Below are 25795 nucleotides of genomic sequence, written 5' to 3' on the forward strand. Positions count from 1 at the left end.
CACCAGGTCAACAGAGCACTTTATTCACTTTAATAGTGCAACCCTAAATTTGTGGTATGCGTTTGAATCTCTCCTGAAAAATAAGGAGAGCCTGGAGGTGACCTTACTCAGTTAGCACTTGGACAGTCTACAATGGCCTTGCCTCTATGACAAATGATTAGTTCAGAAACCCTGGAAAACCCCCGGAAAATCCCCATCCCGAACGGTATAATAGACCTCAGCAAGGACCCCTGAATTCATCAAACGAAGCTTCTCTACGAAAGACAAAGAGACTTTAAACCCCAGAATCCCTTCAAATCCCATAAAAGTGAAGATGTAAAGGTCAGTGGATGAGTACATGAGGCGTGTATCTGGAAAGGTTTATGTACAAGACAAAACTCAAAGGGGCAATGTTTATCAGTCTTGACAATCAAGTTACAGCTCTGAACAATTTATTTCACAGTGACTTGCTGAAGTCAATGGCATTGTTCTGCCTGCAAGTGATGCGATGATCTAGCCTCACCAAATCCATCAACGATCTAGACAGTAATTCTAGAGGACTTCTTCAAAAAGAGGGTTGTTCTCTGACAGCACTACAAAATAGGGGACTGTCCTATATACAGGGTGAGTCCTTTAAAAGAGGACAGAGTACACATGTTCCACGGGCCTCTTTTAAAAGACCCACCCTGTATATGAATGCATGGCCACCCAACTTTACATCAAGAAGACCCAGAGGAAAAGGACTACAGCTTGGTAGTAGAGCATTGCTGTGTATGCAGAAGGTCCGAAATTCAATCCCCAGCCTCTCAAGGTAGCATTGGGAGAGAACCCTGTCTGAAATCATGTATAGTCTCTGCCAGTCAGTGTAGAAAATATGGAGACAAATGAACCAACGGATGGATGTGGTATAAGGCAGGCAGCTTCCTATGTTCTTACTGCCAGTCCTCTGCCTCTGCCTCATTTTGGGGCCTTACGCTGGTGGTTATGGCTGGCAAATATATAAATAGTAAGACGGATGCGGGTGGTGCTGTGGGTTAAACCACAGAGCCTAGGACTTGCCGATCAGAAGGTCGGTGGTTCGAATCCCCGTGACGGGGTGAGCTCCCGTTGCTCGGTCCCTGCTCCTGCCAACCTAGCAGTTTGAAAGCACATCAAAGTGCAAGTAGATAAATAGGTACTGCTCCGGCGGGAAGGTAAACGGCGTTTCCGGGACCATCGGCTGGGTGAGGACTGCAGGGCCTGCTCCCTTCCAGGGCCTTTTCCAGCTGGCCCAGGGGGCGTGGCCCAGGCACTTATTTGGAACAAACTTTTTGGGAAGGGTGGGAAGTGTTCTGCCATTCTTCCCTGTTCCAGGTGGTTAATGTGCTTTAAAATGTCCTCAAGCAGTCGGTGGCAATTTAAATTTAAATTTAAATTCCCCCCCCCCCTTTTTTCCATTGTTGGGGGTGGGTGGGATGGATATTTAGTTGGGGATGAATTTTAGTATAATTGTTCTGTTTCTTTTTGTTGTTGTTGTTTTATTGGTTCTGTATAGTTTGTGTTTTGTTTTTAAGGGGCGGGATCAGGGCTGCCTGGGAGTGGGGCCCCAGCCAACACGATGGCTGGGACAAGTTCCACAGGGGGGGAAGCACTGGGACATCCGATCTCGGTGATCATGGGCAGGAGGCGGAGTTACGCTAAGACCAGACCATGTCATTACCGAGGAGGCAGGTTTAGTCATTGTTTGAAGACTATCCCTGCCTCCGGGTCTGGCCTTGACCAGATGGATACTGGAATCAACAGGGGAAACCTACATGACCTGAAGGTGTTGCTGTGTAATGCCAGGTCAATGATGAATAAAACCACTGCCATCCACGACCTGATTGTGGATGGAGGATTTGACCTGGCATGTGTGACAGAGACCTGGTTGGAGGAAGCAGATGGGACTGTCCTTGCCGCTGCTTGCCCACCAGGTTTCTCTTACGCACAGCAACCCAGGTCATGTGGGCGGGGAGGGGGGGTTGCAGTGATTTTTAGGAAGTCACTAGCTTGCACCAGGCGTCCTACTGGGAAGATCCAGTTTTCTGAGTGCATGTTCTGGAAGTTGGGCAATAGGGGCAGTACAGGATTCCTTTTGGTGTACCGACCTCCCCGCTGCACCAAGGACTCCCTGTCTGAGCTGCTTCAGGTCGTGGCGGATTTTCTCCTGGAGACGCCTAGTTTGGTTGTCCTAGGAGATTTTAACATCCATGCCGACACGACCTTACAAGGGGCTGCTCGGGACTTCGTGGAAAGCATGGCCTCCATGGGGCTGTCCCTGAATAAGTTTGGCCCAACTCATAGTCATGGACATGCCTTAGACCTGATGTTCACCTCTAGTGACGTGGGTGATCTGACACTAAGTAAAAGTGAAACAAAAGAAGTGCCATGGTCAGATCACTTCCTGGTGCAACTGGACTTCTCCGCGACCCTTCCCCTCTGCAGGGAGGTGGGACCAATTCGGATGGTCCGCACCCGCCACTTAATGGATCCAAATGGTTTCCAGAGAGTGGTAGGGGATGCTTTATCCCATGTTGATGGCCTTTCAGCTGATTCCCTGGTGGCCCGCTGGAATGCGGAGTTAACCAGGGCTATCGACTGTCTGGCTCCGAAGCGCCCTCTCCGATTGCATGGAGCCCGGACAGCTCCGTGGTTTTCTTCGGAGCTGAGGGCGATGAAACAATCGCTGAGACGGCTAGAGCGTCGGTGGCAAAAAACTCACTCCGAATCTGACCGGACACAGGTTAGAGCTCAACGTTGAGCCTACCAAGTGGCGATAGCGACGGCGAAGAAGACTTTCTTCACCACCTCTATTGCATCTGCAGAAAATAGTAGCAGGAGACTCTTTCAGGTGGTTCGTAATTTAACGGAACCACCTTTACCACCGGGGCCTTGTAAAGACCCCAAGATCTCCTGCAACGATTTTGCAAAGTTTTTTGCAGATAAAATCACTCATATTCGGAAGGAGCTAGACACCACCGTGGGAGCAGTGCCGGGGCGGGAGAGTGCTAGAGCTCTGTCTGGTCAAGTTGCATGGAATCAATTTCAATCCGTTACCCCCGAGGATGTGGACAGGCTGCTTGGACGCGTGAAACCAACCACCTGTCTCCTGGATCCTTGCCCATCCTGGCTAATAAAAGCAAGCCAGGAAGGGCTGGGCGATGGGCTCTGTGGGGTGGTGAATGCTTCCCTCTGTGAGGGAATATTCCCAGATCCGCTGAAAGAAGCGGTCATTAAACCGCTTCTTAAAAAACCATCTTTAGACCCGGCCAGTATGGCCAACTATCGCCCAGTCTCAAATCTTCCTTTCTTGGGCAAGGTGATTGAGCGTGTGGTTGCTGAACAACTCTAGGCACGCCTGGAGGATGCGGACCATTTGGATCCCTTCCAATCGGGATTCAGGCCTCATCATGGGACTGAAACTGCCTTGGTTGCGCTGGTTGATGATCTCCGGCGAGCTAGGGACAAAGGTGAGAGTTGTTTCCTAGTTCTGCTGGATCTCTCAGCGGCCTTTGATACAATCGACCATAACATCCTTCTGGACCATCTAGAGGGGCTGGGAGCTGGGGGCACTGTTATACAGTGGTTTCGCTCCTTCCTCCTGGGCCGTGTTCAGAAAGAAGTGGTGGGGGATGAGTGTTCAGCCCCTGGGCCCTCACTTGTGGGGTGCCTCAAGGTTCCGTCCTCTCCCCCATGCTTTTTAACATCTATATGAAGCCGCTGGGAGAGATCATCAGGGGGTTTGGACTGGGTGTCCATCAATATGCAGATGATACCCAGCTCTACCTCTCTTTCAAATCAGAACCAGTGAAGGCGGTGAAGGTCCTGTGTGAGTGCCTGGAGGCGGTTGGAGGATGGATGGCGGCTAATGGATTGAGGTTGAATCCTGACAAGACAGAAGTACTGTTTTTGGGGGACAGGGGACGGGCTGGTGTGGAGGACTCCCTGGTCCTGAATGGGGTAAATGTGCCCCTGAAGGACCAGGTGCGCAGCCTGGGAGTCATTTTGGACTCACAGCTGTCCATGGAGGCGCACGTCAATTCTGTATCCAGGGCAGCTGCCTACCAACTCCACCTGGTACGCAGGCTGAGACCCTACCTGCCTGCGGACTGTCTCGCCAGAGTGGTGCATGCTCTAGTTATCTCCCGCTTGGACTACTGCAATGCGCTCTACGTGGGGCTACCTTTGAAGGTGACTCGGAAACTACAACTAATCCAGAATGCGGCAGCTAGACTGGTGACTGGGGGCGGCCGCCGAGACCACATAACACCGGTCTTGAAAGACCTACATTGGCTCCCAGTACGTTTCCAAGCACAATTCAAAGTGCTGGTGTTGACCTTTAAAGCCCTAAACGGCCTCGGCCCAGTATACCTGAAGGAGTGTCTCCACCCCCATCGTTCTGCCCGGACGCTGAGGTCCAGTGCTGAGGGCCTTCTGGCGGTTCCCTCATTGCGAGAAGCAAAGCTACAGGGAACCAGGCAGAGGGCCTTCTCGGTCGTGGCGCCTGCTCTGTGGAACGCCCTCCCATCAGATGTCAAAGCAATAAATAACTACCTGACATTCAGAAGACATCTTAAGGCAGCCCTGTTCAGGGAAGTTTTTAATCTGTGATATTTTAGTGTATTTTTGGTTTTTATGGAAGCTGCCCAGAGTGGCTGGGGAGACCCAGCCAGATGAGCGGGGTACAAATAATAAATAATAATAATAATAATAATAATAATAATAATAATAATAATAATTATTATTATTATTATTATTATTCCGTGAGCTGCTCTGATTTGCCAGAAACGGCTTAGTCATGCTGGCCACATGACCCGGAAGCTGTACACTGGTTCTCTCGGCCAGTAAAGCGAGATGAGTGCCACAGCCCCAGAGTCGACCACGACTGGAACTCATGGTCAGGGGTCCCTTTACCTTTAATGTTTCGCCCAACTACACATCAGCAGAGCCTGGAGGGGAGATAGCTTCACCTGCTACTAACCCCCCCTAGCAGCATGGATCCAGCATAGTCCAGACTGCACTCTGAAACAGCTTTCTCTTTAGAAGAGGCAAATTTATAGTGAAACAAGCACATCTGTGGTCAAATTTTCAAAAACAGAAGAGGTTAGTTCTTAGAAATAGACAAAGCAAAGCCTCAAACTGTTCAACGCATGCACGCGCAAACACAGATTTGAAGATGGCTATCATATCTCCTCTCAGTCTCCTCTTTTCCAAGGACTATCACATGGAAGAGGGAATAAGCTTGTTTCCTCGTGCTCTGGAAGGTAGGACTCGAACCCGTGGCTTCAAGTTACAAGAAAGGAGATTCCAACTAAACATCAGGAAGAACTTTCTGACAGTACGAGCTGTTCAACAGTGAAACAGTCTCCTTCAGGAAGTTGTTGAGTCTCTTTCCTTGGGTATTTTTAAGCAGAGGTTGGATGGCCATCTGTCATGGATGGGGTTGGACTAGATGGCCCCTGGGACCCTTCCAACTCTACAATTCTATGATTCTTAATATTATTAATAATGGGGAATATTATTATTCACCAGAGTGGCTAGGGAAACCCAGCCAGATGGGTGGGGTATAAATAATAAATTATTATTATTATTAATAATAATAATTTATATACCGTCCTATACCTGGAGGTCTCAGGGTGGTTCACAATTCTCCTTGTTGACACTTCTTACAAGCCTCCATGGCAAGAACAGTCCATTTACTCCTACTCTCTGTTTCCTGTTCTTTAGCCAATTGTTGATTTCATAAAAGGGCCTCGCCCCATTTTCCATGACTACAAGGTTTATTTGGGAGTTAAGGAGCAACTCTGTCAAAAGCATTTTTGAAAGTCCAACTACTGTGCTTCAAACATAGTGCATAAAACTGTTGTGATTCCTGTTAACATTGGCAGAGGTTGCACGGCCCCTTCTGATGCACCATAGTTGGGGCTATTGCTGAACTGCGACTCCCATCATCTCTGGGCCTTGGCAATGCCAGCTGGGCATAATGGGAGTTGTGGTTCAGGAACATCTGGAGGGCCAAAGGTAATAATAATAATAATAATAATTTATTATTTGTACCCCGCCCATCTGGCTGGGTTTCCCCAGCCACTCTGTGATAAATTGTAAGGGTCTAGGAAAGGGCTTTGAATGTTTGCAAGGAAGCTATTAGATTGCCAGGGAATATACTTCCCTTGCGCTGCACAGAGAGCCTTGCAGGTTTCCAGTAATTTAGAGGGACCAGTAGACCCACACGCTCACGTGACTGGCAGCAAACAGCAAGGCTGTGTGTGTGTTTTCAGGGACAAAGAATCTTTTCAAAATAACACATTCTTGAGAAAGGATTCTGAGTAATCTGCTCTGGGAGTTCTGCTGGATCATATTCTCTGTCACTGGAGATTTTTTTTTTTAATGAAATACACGCTGCAATTTGCATATCTCAATAAATTATCTTTTGGAGGGTATCAGTTTAGCGTCTTAGCCTCTCATCATTTTCTCCCAGCCGCCTTTGCCATTCTGTGAGCAACCAGCATTGTGTTTCCTCAGGGGGAAGCTGATCCTGGAAGGAGAAATCCCGAGGGACGAAACTGAAGCAAAACCAAAATGATGTTTAATTTAACAGTTTGAAGGGAGGAGGGTGTGAAACTCGTGAATGGACAGCGTTGTGCCATAGCTGGTTGCAAACCTTATTAATGTGTTTCCGCCACAGCGCGAAGGGAGAAGCATTGCAAGAAAGGGAGGCACTTGGAAAAAACAATTTTCCAAAAACAATGTCTGGCACCCAAAATAATTAAGAACTGTATCTCTGGGGGGAATTGTTCTTACTGTTTTTTCAGGTTGGTTTTTTTTTACTCTTTCCATTTCCCTTCAAAAACTTTAATAATAAGAAGAGGTGGCTGCGGTTTGCTTTGCAGTACCCAATTTCTCTTAAAAGCGGTGCTGTTCAATTACCTGTCTGTTTGCTGGCTCGGAAGTCCAGCGAAAGGAAAAGCAAGCTTCCATTTAATGCCTTTAAATGTTCTTCTGCCCACGAGTATGCAGCAATAAAGCTTTATTGAATTCTGATTCCCTGTTACCCTGAACATCATTCACTTTTATTGATATGCAAGCCCATCCACGCTCCTGTCAGCAACAGAAATAATTTCACGTAACAAAACTGCCTTTTCTTTTGGCACTATGGCAGCAAGCAAAAGTAAAACCAGCAATGTTGATATGCAAAAGACTTATGCAGACCAGTTCACTCCTTCCCACACACTGGGGGGAACCCAGCTGTGATACCCCTGGAGGCAAAGAGGATGCAAATAAATTCACCAGCCAGCCTGAGAGGAAATAAACTGCAAAACAAGCAAGATGCCAATACCAGGGTCAGGATCTGGAGTCAGGGGCAGGTAAGCAATAAAACACCTGGTGTCAGCGAAGTTAATTCTTCTGGTGTACTGTACTTACAATTGTTCAAACCCCCGCAGTATCAGAATATGCTACAGCATTCTGTAAGCCGGAAAGCGATATGAGCCCCGCAACCCCATAGTCACCTTTGACTGGACTTCAACATCCAGGGGTCCTTTACCTTACAGCTGTGGGTTAAACCACAGAGCCTAGGGCTTGCCGATCGGAAGGTCGGCGGTTTGAATCCCCGTGACGGGGTGAGCTCCCGTTGCTCGGTCCCTGCTCCTGCCAACCTGGCAGTTCGAAAGCACCTCAAAGTGCAAATAGATGAATAGGTACCGCTCTGGCGGGAAGGTAAACAGCATTTCCTGCACTGCTCTGGTTTCACCAGAAGCGGCTTAGTCCTGCTGGCCACATGGCCTGGAAGCTGCACACCGGCTCCCTCAGCCAGTAAAGCGAGATGAGTGTCGCAACCCCAGAGTCGGCCATGACTGGACCTAATGGTCAGGGGTCCTTTTACATTTATGTACAGCATTCTAGCATTAGAAAAGGTGGCAAATCTCTTCTTTGGTCCTATGAACACTGAATTCAGCATGAGGTCAACTGTGCAAATGCAGGCAATATTCACTGGGAATGTTATCTTCTCACTCTAGAACAGGAGTGTTCAACTTTTTCAGACCTGCGACATTTCCTCCTGAATAAACAAAGGTTCACTTTCAAGAGTTGGTGGAGGGGACTGGCTACAAAGCAGGGATAGGAGAAGTCCCTGCTTCCAATCTGACCACTTATCAGATTCTGGCACACGCTTTTTGCTCTCAGCTTCCGCCCTGCATGCCTCCCAGCTCATGTGCAATACAGGGATAATGATGCCAATTCATGTTTAAGGATTAATCCCATAATGTACATGAAGCACTTTAAGCACCTAAACACACTACTGTTATTATCGTTATCATTATTATTGTTTCCTTTCCGACGAATGTTTCCTGTCACATCATGCCCGTGACTTTTCTCGTCTGGAGGCGATTGTCTGTGTGGATCACTGCCTGATGGGATTATCTGGGATTTATACAGCTGCTTATGAAAGGTTGGATAACCTTGCAGCCCTACCAGTGCTAATTAAAGCTGATTAAGTGTCAACACTATTCTAATCACGACATGGAAGACAGAAGGGACAGGGACTCTGCCTAGAGGGTTTATTGTCGAAGTCTTACAGGAACAAGCTGAAGTGCTGAAGCCATCTTGGGATGATGAACGAGCACAGCGACTATTCATGAGGACACCTTACAAACTTGTGGCAAGATTGATGTTCCCTTCCTCCTGGCTCATTCCCTCTACGCAACGGTACGAGTGAAGCAATGAGTTTTGATTTCACATCGCTCCATGAAATGCCAGAGTCATGCTAGCCTAATGCTCGGGGATGGGGGATAATTTCAGAGCAGAGAAATCCAGGCCTTGAAGAGAAAAGATGAGGGAGCAATGAGAAAAGTGCAAGCCCAGTACAAGAAAGTATGGGAAGGATGCTCTGGGAGTTTTTTTTTATTTTTATTTTTCAAAAATGCTTTCTATGTACAGTAAGCCCCCGACTTCAAACTCTAGCATCTGTAGTTGGAGGGCCTTCAATGGCAAGGCTGAAAAAGAGCTCCCCATCAGATTGCAGGTGGGCCCTGGCATGATAAATGCTCCTCCATAGCATCACAAAGAGAAACAGAAACAACACAACCAACTGCCATGCCTAGGAGAAGATCCAGGGTGATCTTTATGATTACTTGACAGTTATTTTGGCTTAAGAATTTTTTGCAATGCATTCACTGACCAACCCAAATACTGTTATTGCTGTGCCTTAGCTGGAAAATGTAAACACCTTCCTCTGAATGGTAAAAATAGAAATATCATGCCCATACAGTGGTACCTCGGGTTACATACGCTTCAGGTTACATACGCTTCAGGTTACAGACTCTGCTAACCCAGAAATAGTGCTTCAGGTTAATAACTTTGCTTCAGGATGAGAACACAAATCGTGGTCCAGCGGCGCGGCAGCAGGAGGCCCCATTAGTTAAAGTGGTGCTTCAGGTTAAGAACAGTTTCAGGTTAAGTACGGACCTCCGGAATGAATTAAGTACTTAACCCGAGGTACCACCGTATAAAAAGGTAAAGGGACCCCTGACCATTAGGTCCAGTCGTGGCCGACTCTGGGGTTGCAACACTCATCTCGCTTTACTGGCTGAGGGAGCCGGCGTACAGCTTCCAGGTCATGTGGCCAGCATGACTAAGCCGCTTCTGGCGAACCAGAGCAGCGCATGGAAACGCTGTTTACCTTCCCGCCAGAGCAGTACCGATTTATCTACTTGCACTTTGGTGTGCTTTCGAACTGCTAAGTTGGCAGGAGCAGGGACTGAGCAACGGGAGCTCACCCCGTCATTGCGGGGATTCGAACTTCCGACCTTCTGATCGGCAAGCCTTAGGCTCTGTGGTTTAACCCACATAGGACCAATTTCCTCGGAATAAACATGGAGCTTAAACCTGACAGCAACCTATAATGTCTCTCCAGAAGGAGCTGGTTTCACAGGGTGCAAAACCACTCCGGATATTATCTATGCATTAAGGCGCTCCTGATTCCCCTACTCTGCTGCTTCTAAGATAGCCTCCATTCATTCTCCTATGGATTGAAACTGAAGGGGAGAAGTGGTATTTGCTATTGATGCGGCCTATTCTGTTTCCTTCCTAATGCTCATTAGCTTTCTGCCCCCACTCCCAGAAAAGCCATTGCTTTAAATTCAGCACAGAGAACAAGTCAGGTCTCTGTCTTCCTTGCCCCAGCTTAGAGGACACTGTCCCAGGTCTACTGTTCTCTCACTCTCACCAAGGACATCATTTCCAGATAGCAGTTTTTGTCGCAACAAGTCATCTGTACTTTCCAGTCATGCAAAGAGATTCTTAAAATACTTGGCCAGAGCCTTTAACTTTATAACAAGACTGGTTCGACTCCTTCAGCAGTCTCCCCACCAAATCTCATTTTGCATATATAAAATCACAGAGGGAACCCTAAAGATAACCCCCTCACTAATCCTATAACAATATATTTTGAAAACCCCTTAGTGATGGTGCCTGTTTCTGCTCTCTCAGCCGTAGTGGAAGTTTGCAGGCTGTAGGACTGAGGGCGGAAAGGATTTGGGTCAGGGAAGTATATTCTGATTTCCATTTCCTTAATTAATTGATAAAATACCAAGTTGAACAAAACAAAGGTGCCCACTTTCACTTTTTATTTGGTTTTTAAAATGGCTTCTGGAATGAGGGAAGGGGGTTGAAACTAATCTAACATTTTGTGGTAACGACTCTGGGCTTATCCCATATGCTGAAAATCCTAGGCTAAGCACATGCTCAGAGGCAACCTTCTCATGGATATGATCTTTATGATTACTTAACAGTTATTTTGGCTTAAGAATTCTATGCAATGCATTCACTGACCGAACCAAATACTGTTATTGTTGTGCCTTAGCTGTAAAATGTAAACACCATCCTCTGAATGGTAAAAATACAATTATAATGCGTTATCATATGCATTTGACAGGCCTCATTTCGTGCTTATAGCACAGTTGACTATGGATTGCACTTGTCCACTGCTGCCCAGCTGCCCATGTCTTTGGACTGCCAGACGCCACTCCTAGCCCCTACCTACTGAAGTACAAGTGTCCCTATATTCATGTTTGAAATGTTGGAAAGCCCCAGCCTGGTGGAATGCTCTCCCACAAGAGACCAGGGCCCGGAGGGATTTGACATCTTTCCGCAGGGCCTGCAAGACAGAGCTGTTCCACCAGGCCTTTGGGCAGGATGCAGTTTGACGTACTTTCCTTTGTATAAAACAAGCCCAAAGGAGGCCCCCAATTCGCTCACAGGTCCTTGTTATGATCAGTGGAAACAGTTGGTCCTGGCAATTATTAACCAATTCCAACCTGATAATTGCCACATGCCCAGATTTTAACTTGTCTGAATTAATTTTAAGATGTATTTTAATTAATTGATGTCTGTTTTTATGCATATTGTGTTGTTTTTATGACGTTAGCTGCTCTGAGGCTCTGGGGGAGGGCAGGATACAAATACAGTGGTGCCTCGCAAGACGAAATTAATTCGTTCCCCAAGTTTTTTCTTCTTGCAAGTTTTTCGTCTTGCGATGCACGGTTTCCCATAGGAATGCATTGGAAATCAATCAATGCGTTCCTATGGAAACCGCCTTCAGACCAGGTCCGGGGACAGTCTGTCCCCCGACCTCTTCTGAAGGCTGGGGGGGGGACAACAAGGGCTTTTCTTCCCACCGCCAGCCTTCAGAAGGCTGTTCTGAAGGCTGGCAGTGGGAAGAAAAGCCCTTCTCCCCACCTCCCACCCCGCAAGCTCCGGGGACAGGAGGGCTTCGCTGCTGACCGCCAGCATTTTAAAAGCCCCCGGGACAGCGGAGGTCTTCTGAAGGCAGACGGTGGGCAAAAGTCTTTTCTCCCCCCCGCCTGCCTTCAAAAGCCGTCTGGGATAGTGGAGAAACGCACTGCGCTTCTCCACTATCCCGGGAAGGCAGGCGGGGGGGAGCAAAGACTTTTGCCCCCCGCCGGCCTTCAGAAGAGGTCCAGGCCCTCTTCTGAAGGCCGGAGGGGGGGGCGAAAGGCTTTGCTCCCCACCGCCAGCATTTAAAATAGGTCCCCGGAGATTTCCCTATGGGCTTTCTTCTTGCGAAGCAAGCCCATAGGGAAATTTGTCTTGCGGAACGACTCAAAAACGGAAAACTCTTTCGTCTTGCGAGTTTTTCATTTTGCGAGGCGTTCGTCTTGCGAGGCACCACTGTAAAATAATAATAATAATAATAATAATAATAATAATAATGCCAGTTCTCACACACTTCTTTATGGAAATCCCAGATGTGATGGGGCACATGCGCCTCCCTTCATACGTTTAATGTCTGCAATTGATCCCTACACACAAAGGGTGATGGAAGGACTTAAAATACTTAAAACTGAAAAGCAGCACAAAAATGACAAATACACAAATGCATGTAGGGCGACTAGACATTCTGCATCCTGACATACACACAGTTGGAGCTGCTCAGTGTTCAGATATCTCTCTTTTATGCGGTAGGCTCAAAATTCACACAGGTTGTGATTTGAGGCGCCTGTGGTTGTTTTTACAATCAAATAGCATCTATGTTTCAGGAAATAAACAAATGTGGTTCAGCCTCTGGCATCCCTGATCAAAAAGGATCTCGGGTCCAAAAGTCACCTAAGACCCTAATGTGTCACTTCCAGGCAGAGAAGATAACACGTGGTCTGTCACTAATGAACTCATGTGTGTGTACTCTCTCTGCACAGGGGAACCATCCGAAAGGCAGCTCTCCAATTCATCCTTGCAGTGCTAACTGTAGAGAGAAGCCCCTGGTAAAGTAAATTATTACTTGCTACAACACTCTTTCTTTTTTTCCTTTTTTTAGTGTTATTGTTTTTTTTCAGCAGGAGTGTAAAAAGCTTTGCCTACTTTTTTGAAAATCAAACAGTGTGATACTTTTTTTTTAAACAACTTGACATTGTTCTAGTCCAGCGATATTCCAATACACAGATACAGCAATGCCTCCGAAGCTGAATTTTAGCGCTGAAAAGAGCTTGAAGAAATGCCATTGGTGTAGAAAGGTACATTTCAGTAAGAAAACGGACATGGCCTGTTTTCTCATCGACACACTTTCCATTTCTGTTCCAAAAATGCAAGGAGGTGCTCTACTTAAGCATAATTATGAAAAGTCAATAATACAAACCACCACCGTCGGGTAACATGCACCTACAATGTTCATACTGCTTAGCATTTATATAACATTTTGTGGGCGGGGAGGGGGTATTAAAAATACTTTTCATAAGAATTTGAAAAAAGCCATGGTGAATCAGACCAAATACTTATCTAGGACAGCGTCTCATTCCCCACAGTGGGAATGATATGATATGTTTTATGGGAAGAACACAAACGAAAAGCATAAAGGAAGTTTACTGTTTACTTATTATTATTGTCATTGTTTAAGGTAAAGGTAAAGGTACCCCTGCCCGTATGGGCCAGTCTTGACAGACTCTGGGGTTGTGCGCCCATCTCACTTAAGAGGCCAGGGGCCAGCGCTGTCCGGAGACACTTCCGGGTCACGTGGCCAGCGTGACATCGCTGCTCTGGCGAGCCAGAGCCGCACACGGAAACGCCGTTTACCTTCCCGCTGGTAAGCGGTCCCTATTTATCTACTTGCACCCGGAGGTGCTTTCGAACTGCTAGGTTGGCAGGCGCTGGGACCGAGCAGCGGGAGCGCACCCCGCCGCAGGGATTCGAAACGCCGACCTTTCGATCGGCAAGCCCTAGGCGCTGAGGCTTTAACCCACAGCGCCACCTGCGTCCCATTGTTTACTTCCTCCCAAAAACTGCTTTGAACCCTGGAGGTTAAATATAGCCTCTTTAGCAATAGCTTTGGGCAAATGAACCCAACATGGACATGTTTAATGGCGTCTTAAACCTATCTAAGCCATTGCCATTACCACATCTTGCGACATGAGATCTTATCAATGAAAACCACCATAGTATTATTTCAGAAATGGAGGTGTGTAAGGCAGAGTGGGAGCGGTTTTCCTCGGGCCAGCTATTGGCAAAAGCAGGATTCAGACTAGGAAGTTCCTTACCCAGTGGAAATAGGTAAAATAGCACACCGATTCTCCTACAGGACGACAAAGTGATTTTACAATCCCTTGGGGGAAACAACTGTACAGTCAAAAATTCTCATTCTTGCACAGAAAGAAAAATAATGATAAGAACGTAGTATACATACTGTAAGGGACACATTCATATTGCACTTCTAGATATTTGTATGTTCCTGGACAAGGGTCAGGAAACACATCTGGACCTGCCACCACAGCACACTGCGTCCGGTTGCTGCACCTGAAAGAGAAAGGAGCAAAGTAAGAGCAGAAACGCAATGGAAGGAAATATTTATATTGTGGATCCAAATTTAAATAAACATCCAATGTGCTGCAATTATGATTATGATTATTGGTGGAGTGGAGAACCTCAAGTCCAGGAGATGAATGCAGTCTTTCAGGGCTCCCTAGACCACTTCTCTTTCCTAAGCTTCTTTATCCAGACCACACCCCTCACTGGCTCTGCTCCAGTGGCTGGAGGACACCAGACTTGGACAATACCTCTTGCTTGGATGGATGTGTGAGCGGGCGGGTGTGTGTGGGGGACTCCCTGGTCCTGGGTGGGATAACTGTGCCCCTGAAGGACCAGGTGCGCAGCCTGGGAGTCATTTTGGACTCACAGCTGTCCATGGAGGCGCAGGTAAATTCTGTGTCCAGGGCAGCTGCATACCAGCTCCATCTGGGACGCAGGCTGAGACCCTATCTGCCCGCAGACTATATCACCGGAGTGGCGCATGCTCTAGTTATCTCCCGCTTGGACTACTGCAATGCGCTCTACATGGGGCTACCTTTGAAGGTGACCCGGAAACTGCAATTAATCCAGAATGCGGCAGCTAGACTGGTGACTGGGAGTGGCCGCCTGGACCACATAACATCAGTCCTGAGAGATCTGCATTGGCTCCCAGTACGTTTCCGAGCACAATTCAAAGTGTTGGTGCTGACCTTGAAAGCCCTAAACAGCCTTGGTCCAGTATACCTGAAGGAGCGTCTCCACCCCCATCGTTCAGCCGGGACACTGAGGTCCAGCTCCGAGGGCCTTCTGGTGGTTCCCTCATCATGAGAAGTGAGGTTACAGGGAACCAGACAGAGGGCCTTCTGGAAGACTCACACCTGTTTTGCACCACTCACTTTTGACCTCTCATATGACCAGCCACTGGTATGGTGCAGGATGTGACCCTTGGGCTGAAAAAGCCACTAAACTATTGTCACAAAAACCCATGCTTCTGCCTTGAACACCTCCAGTGGCCTTAGGAAAGTCATCACCTCTCACATTCATTACAGGAGTGTTTCCCAAACACTAGACAACATTAGACCAGTGGACTGTTGACCTGCCTCAATAGAGGGCAGCCTCAAGTGGGACTTTGGGAAGGAAAAGGTTAATGTATCCAGTGGTACCTAAGGACACTGCTTTACTAGTTTCCCAGACACACAGTTTGCTAGTAAATTATAGGTAAATGATTAGAAAATAATTGCACACTCCTCTGGAAGGTGAGAGTCGTTTCTGCAAAAGGTCATGCCTCCCAATGCTTAGTTTAGCTCCTTCCCTCATTTTTTAAAATATATATTTTAGGATGATGTAAATCTAAATGTTTTTGAAGAAGACTGCAATCCGGAAAGACTGAGATGGAGGTTGTTTCTGCACTTTGGGACGTGCATGTGTGGCTTGCTGTTTTCCTGGGTGCATTTCTGCACCTCCATCCACACATGAACACTTGTGATTTTATGCCTCCCAAATCGATCTTTCCATCCACACTAGTTGGTGGAATATATTCACAGTGTGTGTTGTCCCCAGTTAGTACTTCCCCTTAGTAACACTTTAAGTTCTGGAAACCTGAGGTTCATTGTGAGCATGTGTGCAGGTATTTTTTTAAAAAAGTTTTTATTTTATTTTTTAATACAGTGGTACCTCAGGTTAAGTACTTAACCTGAAACTGTTCTTAACCTGAAGCACCACTTTAGCTAATGGGGCTTCCTGCTGCCGCCATGCTGCCAAAGCACGATTTCTGTTCTCATCCTGAAGCAAAGTTTTTAACCTGAGGTAATATTTCTGGGTTAGCAGCGTCTGTAACCTGAAGCGTCTGTAACCTGAAGCTTATGTAACCCGAGGTACCACTGTACAAGTTTTGCAATGCACTGGATTTACACAAAGTGAGCCATAAAATAATTTTTAAAGATGTGTGCGACATTCCAAGCCAGGAAAGCTGATGTCCCTTTTGAGCTGGGGTCAGTAAACTTTTTCCCTCAGATCTTGTGGGGGGCTGGACTATATTTTTGGGGGGGGAAATGAACCAATGTCCCACAAATAACCCAGAGATGCATTTTAAATGAAAGGACACATTCTACTCATGTAAAAACATGCTGATTCCCAGACTGTCCGCGGGCCAAATTTAGAAGGCGATTGGGCCGGATCTGGCCCCCGGGCCTTAGTTTGCCTACCCATGCTTTTGAGTGTATCAGCAGCTATTTGTTACCTTCCTGAGTGTGTTTATTTTTTAACTGAAACACAAGTTTTCTGATATACCAGATTTACACAAAAGGGCAGGCAACAGACATATATGTTGCTCCAACCAGGCGAGGATTCTTAATTGCTCCTGTGGAACACTGTTGCACCTTTTATGTTAATAAAACCCAGCCACACCATGCGCTACCACACATCCACAGTCAGGTAGCACACATTTCATATTGGATTTTCTTCCCATATCAGAATATCCCCATGGATCAGGAATATCTGAATTTAGTGGTGGTGGGGGAAGTGTGGCTAACACTTGGATGAGCGGGATGTTGTATGGATGCACACACACACACACACACACACACACACAAAATGGCGACACAAGCAGCTTGAAATCCTCATTAACCTTCAGTGCAGCTGAGCCCTGAGAAAGATAGAAAGTCAAGTTTGATCTCTACAGCTATCTTGGGGTGCTGGTATTGGCCCTGGAGATTATATGGGGTCAATGGCTTATGGCTGGAATGGTTAATGTGTTAAACCTGCAAATGCGCATAAATGTTAAGAAACAGCATAACCACCCACTGCCTCCTTCCAAGCACATGGAAGTGCCATGCCCCTTGCTGCTCAAAATGCAGTAAAAGTAGTAATACGTTCATTTATGTCATGCGTGGAACTTATACCAGGAACATCTGCATAATGCCAAGAGCGTGCAAAAAAACTGGAATGGCATTCTGCATAATATATGCACACTGAAGACTAGAGAATCTGGCTCAAAAAAATCAAAATCCAACAAGACAAGTAGAGCTGTGAAGACTTTTCTCAAGTGGAATGTAAAAATATCAATCTGCTGTCAAAACTGTAGCTGGCTGATTGTTTTAATGAGAGCAGGATTTATAGGCTGGTGAACAGAAATATTCTTCAGCTTCGTCACTGAAAAGCAATCCACCCCAAAAGCTGTAGGAAGCCAGAGATATAATTAAAACCTGTCAATAAACCAACTGCATTCAGCATGTGGCAGGACTTTCCTGTACAAGCATTGCAGAATCCAGATAATTGCTTCACAGCGTAGGCCAGAAAGCCATTAATTTCATATTCAGAAAGATCCATAAATACAATAAATAACAGAGCTTTCCTAATGAAGAAAATAGCAGATTATTTGGATTTCCATCTTTGATTACATCTTTAACCCTCGGGTCCATGAAAAGAAAAATGTAACAGTTCTGTTTAAGGAATTCCTTCTTCTTAAGCATTAACATTGAAGCATATCTACTATTAGACAGCACATCAGTGAAAGCAAACATGGTGAATAAACTGAAATTATTATATTGTAGTTTGTGACGTTCTCTGTTTAGGCCAGGGATCACCAGCTGTTTTGGACCAGTGGGCACATGATGAATTTTGAGAGTGCGCTGTGGGTATCAGTCACAAAATGGCTGCCATGGTGGAGGGGCATGGCAAAACACAAAATGGCTGTCATGGAGGGCATGACATAACACAGCACTAGCAGACCCTCCAAGTGTCCCTATTTTCCAGGGACAGTCCCGGATTTACAGAAGCCGTCCTGGTTTCTGATTTGATCCTGGAATGTCCCGCTTTTGTTCCAATTTTCATTGGAGAAATTTGGCGGATATGGTAGGACATCCTTATTTTCATCAGAGGGTATGGAGTTATGTGACTCCTGAGCCAAGGAGATAAGTTGCTAGACAACCTTTAGAAGGCATCTGAAGGCAACGCTGTATAGGAAAGCTTTTTATTGTTTAACATTGTTTGATGTTTTTATATGTTGGAAGCTGCCTAAAGTGGTGGGGTATAATAATAATAATAATAATAATAATAATAATAATAATAATGGAATGTTGTTGTTTAGTCGTTTAGTCGTGTCCAACTCTTCGTGACCCCCATGGACCAGAGCACATCAGGCGCTCCTGTCTTCCACTGCCTCCCGCAGTTTGGTCAAACTCATGTCCGTAGCTTTGAGAACACTGTCCCACCATCTCGTCGTCCATCGTCCCCTTCTCCTTGTGCCCTCCATCTTTCCCAACATCAAGGTCTTTTCCAAGGAGTCTTCTCTTCTCATGAGGTGGCCAAAGTATTGGAGTCTCGGCTTCAGGATCTTTCCTTCCAGTGATCCCTCAGGGTTGATTTCCTTCAGAATGGAGAGGTTGGATATTCTTGCAGTCCATGGGACTCTCAAGAATCTCCTCCAGCTCCATAACTCAAAAGCAGCAATTCTTTGGTGATCAGCCTTCTTTATGGTCCAGCTCTCACTTCCATACATCACTACTGGGAAAACCATAGCTTGAACTATGCGGACCTTTGTTGGCAAGGTGATGTCTCTGCTTTTTAAGATGCTGTCTAGGTTAATAATGTAATAGGATGTCCTTATTTTCATCAGAGAAATGTTGGAAGGTGTGCATTAGAGAGAGCACAGTCATGGTGATACTTTCCCCATAATTGTATTTCCATGGCAGAGGAGGCTTAACTGGCTGCTGCACAGACTTTCTGCAGTGAATTCTCTTTGAGTGCCTTGTTTTTAAACCCCTGCACAGCAGGAGACATGCCTAACCTTTTTTTACAAAGTTTTTTACACATGTTTTTGGGATGAGGGGAGATTATTTATATCCACTGGCAATTATTGTGTACAGTGGTACCTCGTGTTACATACTTAATCCGTTCCCGAGGTCCGTTCGTAACAGGAAACTGCTCGTAACATGAGGAGTGCTTTTGCTAATGGTGCCTCCCGCTGCAATTTCCGCTTGCATCCCGGGGCAAAGGTCGCAATAAGGGGCATCTACTTCTGGGTTAGCGGAGTGCGTAACCCACAGCATTCGTAAGGGGGGGGGCAGTACGTAACATGAGGTACCACTGCTGTAGTATTTGCAGAAAATAATGTCTAGGGACCTGATCTCAGATGAGACCACTAGCAGCTGCTGAGTGAAAAGGAAGAGCAAATTACAGAGAGTCAAAAAACTAGAAAACAAGGCAGAAGCAGGAAAAGTGTGCTAAAAAGGAAAGGAAAACAGCAGTGCTTTAGGACCCCATGAATGCCAATACCTTGGTGTCCAAACAACTAACTTATCAAGCTGTACAGCTCTGACTCATCAGCTAAAACATAGGCAGGGAGCAGCCAGGCTGCTTTATTTCACAGGAATTTATTAGAAGGGTACCTGCACATTTTGCTTCATAACTTCCTTTCTAGGAAGTCTGGATGAAATGAAAGCTTAGAGTCTGGAGCCCCGATGAAGTCCTTGATGGGTGCATTGGTGACCCCTGGTTTAGGCCACCATGAAGGGGCTGTAAGGTAGACCAGTGGTCATAAATTGGTTACATCAATGTCATTTATGCTGTTAACTCCTCCTCAGCCTACCGTCACTCTAATCCAGCTATGAAGATCCATGTGTACAGGCAGACTTCTGCCTAGAATTTTCTGGTTTAGGGATTTAGGACACAGATCTAATGGCCAATTTATCAGGCACCCAATAACATGAGCTCTCTGGACAATGTACAAAATAAAAACAAATTAAAAATCACAGTTATTAACAGAATAATAGAATAGATTATAACATCACGACAAATCAGTTTAAAATGGAGATTAAGATATTGAAACACTATAGCAATGATGAATTAGAATAGAAAGCAAAAAATAAAATAAAATCAGAGAGCTAAATATTCAGTAGTGCGTGTATTCAAATGTCACGCTTAAATGCACTGTTTAAAGGTTACTAGACATGGATTGGTGACTGTGTACTTTCCCATTTCAGTGATGTGTTGAAGATGATATAAAACCTCTCTGTCTTTTGTGATTTGATATGATCAGTGATGTCATTCATACTTTAAAAACTAGCTACCTTTAGAGAACGTTTCTATTGCCAACAGAAGACAACAGCAATCGTATAAGGAGTTAGGAGCAAGTCAGTGCTGCCTGTTATATGGACTTAATCCAGTCCCCGGAGGCTGTTGCCATTGAACAGGTTCCCCTTTCTCTCCCAGGAGGAAATGCTTTCAGGAAAATTGCCTACTCTCCGGGTGTGCAAGGGAGCTGAGACATCACGTGCCAAAGGTTGCTCATACCAATCCATGTTCCAGCGGCAGGGAAAGGCTCAGATAGATGGGCCCTTGTGAGCGCATCTTGCATTTCCTTACTACTAGAAGCCAGTGATTCTCCAAGGGTGTGGTGCACCACACTAGTGAGTCGGGAGAGGATGGCAAGTGTGTGGGGAAGATTCAAGGACAATCAAACGAATATTTCAACATTTCAGTGTAGTATAGTACAGTGGTGCCTCGCAAGACGAAATTAATCCGTTCCGCGAGTCTCTTCGTCTAGCGGTTTTTCCGTCTTGCGAAGCAAGCCCATTGACGGTTTAGCGGATTAGCGCTATTAGCGGCTTAGCGGCTTTTAGCGGCTTATCGGCTTAGCGGATCAGCTGATAAGCGGCTTAGCGGCTTAGAAAAAGGGGGGGAAAGGGAAAAAAACCCCGCAAGACATTCTCGTCTTGCGAAGCAAGCCCATAGGGAAATTCGTTTTGCGAAACACCTCCAAAACGGAAAACCCTTTCGTCTAGCGGGTTTTCCGTCTTGCAAGGCGTTCGTCTTGCGGGGCACCACTGTATACAGGAGTGACCATTTTAGGGGCATCCAATTGATGTGTGATTGCCAATTCAAGCGTCTTTTTGGACCCAGAAGAGGGAGCAATGGGGGCTGGACTGGGTGGAATGGGGCAGGGCACACTTATCTGCACCCCACTGATGTGCTTGGGGACTGGGAACGAAACCACCACACAAAATAGTGGTTGTCTGTAGTATACCATCAAAATATTATATATATTATAAAACATATACACACACACATGCCTTCCTTGAACAGCACTAGCTATTATTCTACCGTTCTCCACAACATATTTTTGTGAACAGGGATTTTCAACTCTGACAAATAAGAAAGATCAGAAAAGAGAAAGGCTTCTTTGTGCTGATGAGGAGATGAGCGTTTGTCTCAAATTAGACCTAACATAAATGAATTACTCTGGTTGCATAGCGATCCCCCCAATGCTGACTCTTTCCTCCCCCCCCCCACTGCGAGCCTTCTGAGTCTACTATTCTATCTGTGGTTGGAAACTCAGGAGGAAGGGGAGTCAAACTAACCCACTCTTGTTCTATGACTGCATTCCCTCATCTATAGAGTCAGATTTTCCCCAGGCGTCCAACTCAGCCACGCCCCTGACACTGAGCCAGAGCCCGAACCCCTGTGTATGCACCAGTCATGTATAAGACGACCCCAATTGTTAGTAAAAAACATAGTCTTATACACGGAAAAATACGGTACGGGCTGCAGAGCCATGGGATGGCTCCCAACTGCTATGTTCCGCATGGTTATTTGGATCCTTGCATTCGCTTTCCCCATGTTAACAATCTTAAAGCATACAGAGACTTAGCTCAACTGTACTTTGGCTTAATTTTAAATTTTCATGGGTACTTTTGTGCATATCCTTTCCCCTATAATTTTGTTGTTGTTAACTGGTTATTCCACATCATGGTTCAATGTGCTTACAGACCTGCTTACTATTGCACATGGTGGCAGACTATTTTTCATTGTTTCTTACTCTAAGTGCTGGCTGAATGGTGGGGGGCGCAAAGGTCTTGGGGGTGACCAGTCCTAGAGTTATCTCTCCCCTCACTGGGCTTGCTTCAGTGGGCTTCCTGTCTGAATTTTGCATTTGTTCTTGGATTCGAAATGGGTATTTCCACATTTGTTTCGATCTGTCTAGCAGTAGATTAAAAACAACATTATAATCTTTGTAAGTATTAATGTATGCAGCGCTAGCTTCTAAATACAGCGTTTGACTTGGAAAATGAGGAAAAGATGCTTTGCATACAAAAAAGCTCTAAGCTTCTGGGGGGAAAGGAATTTTTGCAATTTAGACAGTAAGGTTTGTACTGTGTATGATTTAAAGGTGAAAGGTTTTGAATACCATTACCAATCCTCTTTTGTTATCTGTCTCTTAATCTCCAGCTGCCTTTCAGCATCTCAGTAAACTAAATGGAGTTTGCTTTGCAATTAATGCCCAGAAATCACAGGATTTTAGCAGATAATCCAGTGATTTACACAGAGCTCAATCACTCAGCAACTGCTGTTGGTGAGATGGTTTGTTTGGTCTGGAAATAAAGGCTCCCTGCTACCTCTTCTGAAACCAGGCAGCAGCATCCCTTGCAATGTTGTTTGCATTGTGCGTCAGCTTCTATACGTAAATGTCCTTAATCTGACTCAAATTAAATGCAAGGAGCTCAGAGCAATCAGGAAGGAAAGTGAAACCAGTGGAAACATTACAAAAAGCATCTTTCCTACCCATAATATTCTAATGGTTCATGTGGTGTGGATGATACAAGGATTGCTTTTGGTAATTATTTTAAAAAACTGTATTTTTACCACCTGAATATGGAACTTTATTCTCTAGGGTACACTTCCCTCCAACCACTAGGTGTTGTTGTTATTTTGGTAAAGCTACCTAATCTGACTTCTCTTACAAAAGTAATATCTGACTTTGCTAATGTAAACATGTAAGAATGGCAAAGTTTCTCATTACTGTCACTCTCTGCTGAATTATATATACAGTGGTACCTCGGAAGTCGAACGGAATCCGTTCCAGAAGTCCGTTCGCCTTCCAAAACGTTTGGAAACCAAGGTGCGGCTTCCGATTGGCTGCAGGAAGCTCCTGCAGCCAATCAAAAGCCATGCTGGACATTCGGGTTCCAAAGAACGTTTGCAAACCAGAACACTCACCTGATTTGTTCGACAACAAAGGTATTCAGTTTCCAAGGTTCCACTGTATTTTAAAAGGGGGCGTCAACCAATATTTGATTTTTCGATCCCATCATCTCTAGGTGGAACCTGAAACCTGCATAGCTCCTAGGAGAGCCTATCTATTAAGTTTGTTAACTCTTTTCACACTCCAATTTAAGACTGAAACCAATGAAGACGTTGGGGCTTTAACACCAACCTATCCTTGCTTGGCTTAACCTCTAGCCTGAAGAGTTCTGCAAAACTCAAAGCTTGCTTAATGTTTTGTAACGATTTCGTTCATATGAGCAAGCACCTGTACATTCAACGTTGGCTCCGTTTACATGAAGGAACACTTTGAGGGCAGAAAAGACGAAAGCTGCTTGCAATACATACAGCATTCCAACAAAACCATCAACTATGGAACAAATTCGGATGAGCTTTGGGCCCATGCATGTCTGCAAAGAAATCAGAAGCTTTTGATTCCAGTTTTGCCTAACTATGGTTCAATGCTATGCAGAAACCCAGACAAACTATGGTTAGCCTTAATTACAGTTTATTGAAACAACCCAACTTCAAATTGTGATTTATGAAGCTGGCTTTGTGCAATAAACCACAGTGGAAGTTAACCAATTCAGGGTTCAGACAAAATGCTAAACTGCCATTAAGCAAAAACTGGAAGCCAAACAGCTGAATTTTCTCAGATGTTGAGATATCAAAGGAACAGCTGCTGATTGTTTCACATTAAAGCTGCTTTGGGGCGAGGACACTTGTTCTCCAATGACCTGTACAGTGGTACCTTGCAAGACGAATGCCTCGTAAGACAAAAAACTCGCAAGACGAAAGAGTTTTTCGTTTTTTGAGTTGCTTCGCAAGACGAATTTCCCTATGGGCTTGCTTTGCAAGACGAAAACGTCTTGCAAGTTTGTTTCCTTTTTCGTAAAACCGTTAATACCCAGGAAATCCGTGCTTTGCAAGACGAAAAATTCACAAGACGAAGAAACTTGCATAACGAATTAATTTCGTCTTGCGAGGCACCACTGTACATATATCCCTTCAGCCACAATAAAGATGTACAACCCCACTCTACAGATATTGCTATGCCACTGGAAAGTTAAGGGTTGTTGCCTATGACAATTTGAATAGTATCATTACTGTCCTCCATTTTAAGGCACAGAGACATGGGCTAATGTTTTTCTTACCTCCCACAATGGTACATCTGCATGCGTGTATATATAATGCTTGCATGTTTATTTGTTGACCAGCTGTTGTTCATCACTCATTCCCAGTGCAAAGAACTGTCAGCATGGCTTGCTATTCCACTGGATCCTAGACTCTTGCTCATCACAGTTCCTTATTCAAAGTACCAGCTGGCTGGTTTCAGGAACAGCAGCCTATTGCCAATTGTATCTGTAAGCAAGGCTTTTCTTCAGCCAGAACCTCCTGGAACTCAGTTCCGGCACCTCTCAGGTGGGCGCCATTGCCATTGTAAGAGAACAAGGAAGGTGTTCATGGTGAGTTTTGGTACCTCTTTTTCCTGGAAAAATAGCACTGTCCATAAATCTCTTAACTCCCAAATCCATGGAACCAACTATCAGGACTATGTTTTATTTGAACAGGACATTCCAATTTCTCTTGAATTTTGTATTCAGGAAATCTACTGAAAAAATTATACCTTTTCCCCACTCAGGAAATTTCAGTAACTGAGCATAATGGAACAGTCACAGTTGAGGACACAGATGAGACTTTTTCTATCCCTGTGCATTCAGGAAATGCAGCCAGGAATCCAACAGAGACATACAGGTACGATAGATTTAAGGTCATTCAAATTTTGTTCTTATTTTTATTATGAATTTTGTATTTTGTATTGTAATTTTATGTTGTCAATCACCCTGAGATCTATAGATGAAGGGTGGTATACAAATTTAATTAATAATAATAATAATAATTAGGAGGGGTAGCATATATTGCTGGGGTACAACTTCCACCTTCCCAATGACCATGCTGGCTGGGAGCTGGAGCACAACACATCTGGAGGGCATCACAATGGTTTCTCCTGGTCAGCAAATTGCATTTTATGTAGGTTGCCTATTCTCTGCAAATAAAACATCAAATTTATTTATTTATTTATTTATACATACCCCACCCATCTGGCTGGGTTTTCCCAGCCACTCTGGGCAGCTCCCAACAGAATATTAAAACAGAATGAAACATCAAACATTAAAAACTTCCCTAAACAAGGCCGCCTTCAGATGTCCTCTAAAAGTCAGATAGTTGTTTATTTCCTTGACGTCTGATGGGAGGTGTTCCACAGGACAACCCTATTTTCATCGGAGAAATGTTGGAGAGTATGGTAGGGCATCCCTCTTTTAATCGGAGGGTATGGAGTTATGTGACCCCAAGCCATGGAGATAAGAAAAAACGCAATCTTTAGAAGACATCTGAAAGCAGCCCTGCATAGGGGATTTTTTTTAATGTTTGATGTTTCATTAAGTTTGAATATATGTTGGAAGGTGCC

The 25795-nt window shown here is 45.2% G+C and overlaps 1 protein-coding gene across 10 annotated transcripts in view; it reads right to left on the reverse strand.

Annotated features, from left to right (window-relative positions):
- Positions 1–25795, reverse strand: part of ADGRL3 (adhesion G protein-coupled receptor L3) — a 563586-nt gene that overhangs the window by 246758 nt on the left and 291033 nt on the right. For all 10 annotated transcript variants that reach the window (XM_079960222.1, XM_079960225.1, XM_079960216.1 and 7 more), the window contains exon 5: positions 14186–14295. In XM_079960222.1, the coding sequence (XP_079816348.1) occupies positions 14186–14295 (110 nt within the window). The remainder of the gene's footprint in view (positions 1–14185; positions 14296–25795) is intronic.

This window comes from Podarcis cretensis (genome assembly GCF_951804945.1).
Source record: "Podarcis cretensis genome assembly, chromosome: 17".
Classification (NCBI taxonomy): domain Eukaryota; kingdom Metazoa; phylum Chordata; class Lepidosauria; order Squamata; family Lacertidae; genus Podarcis; species Podarcis cretensis.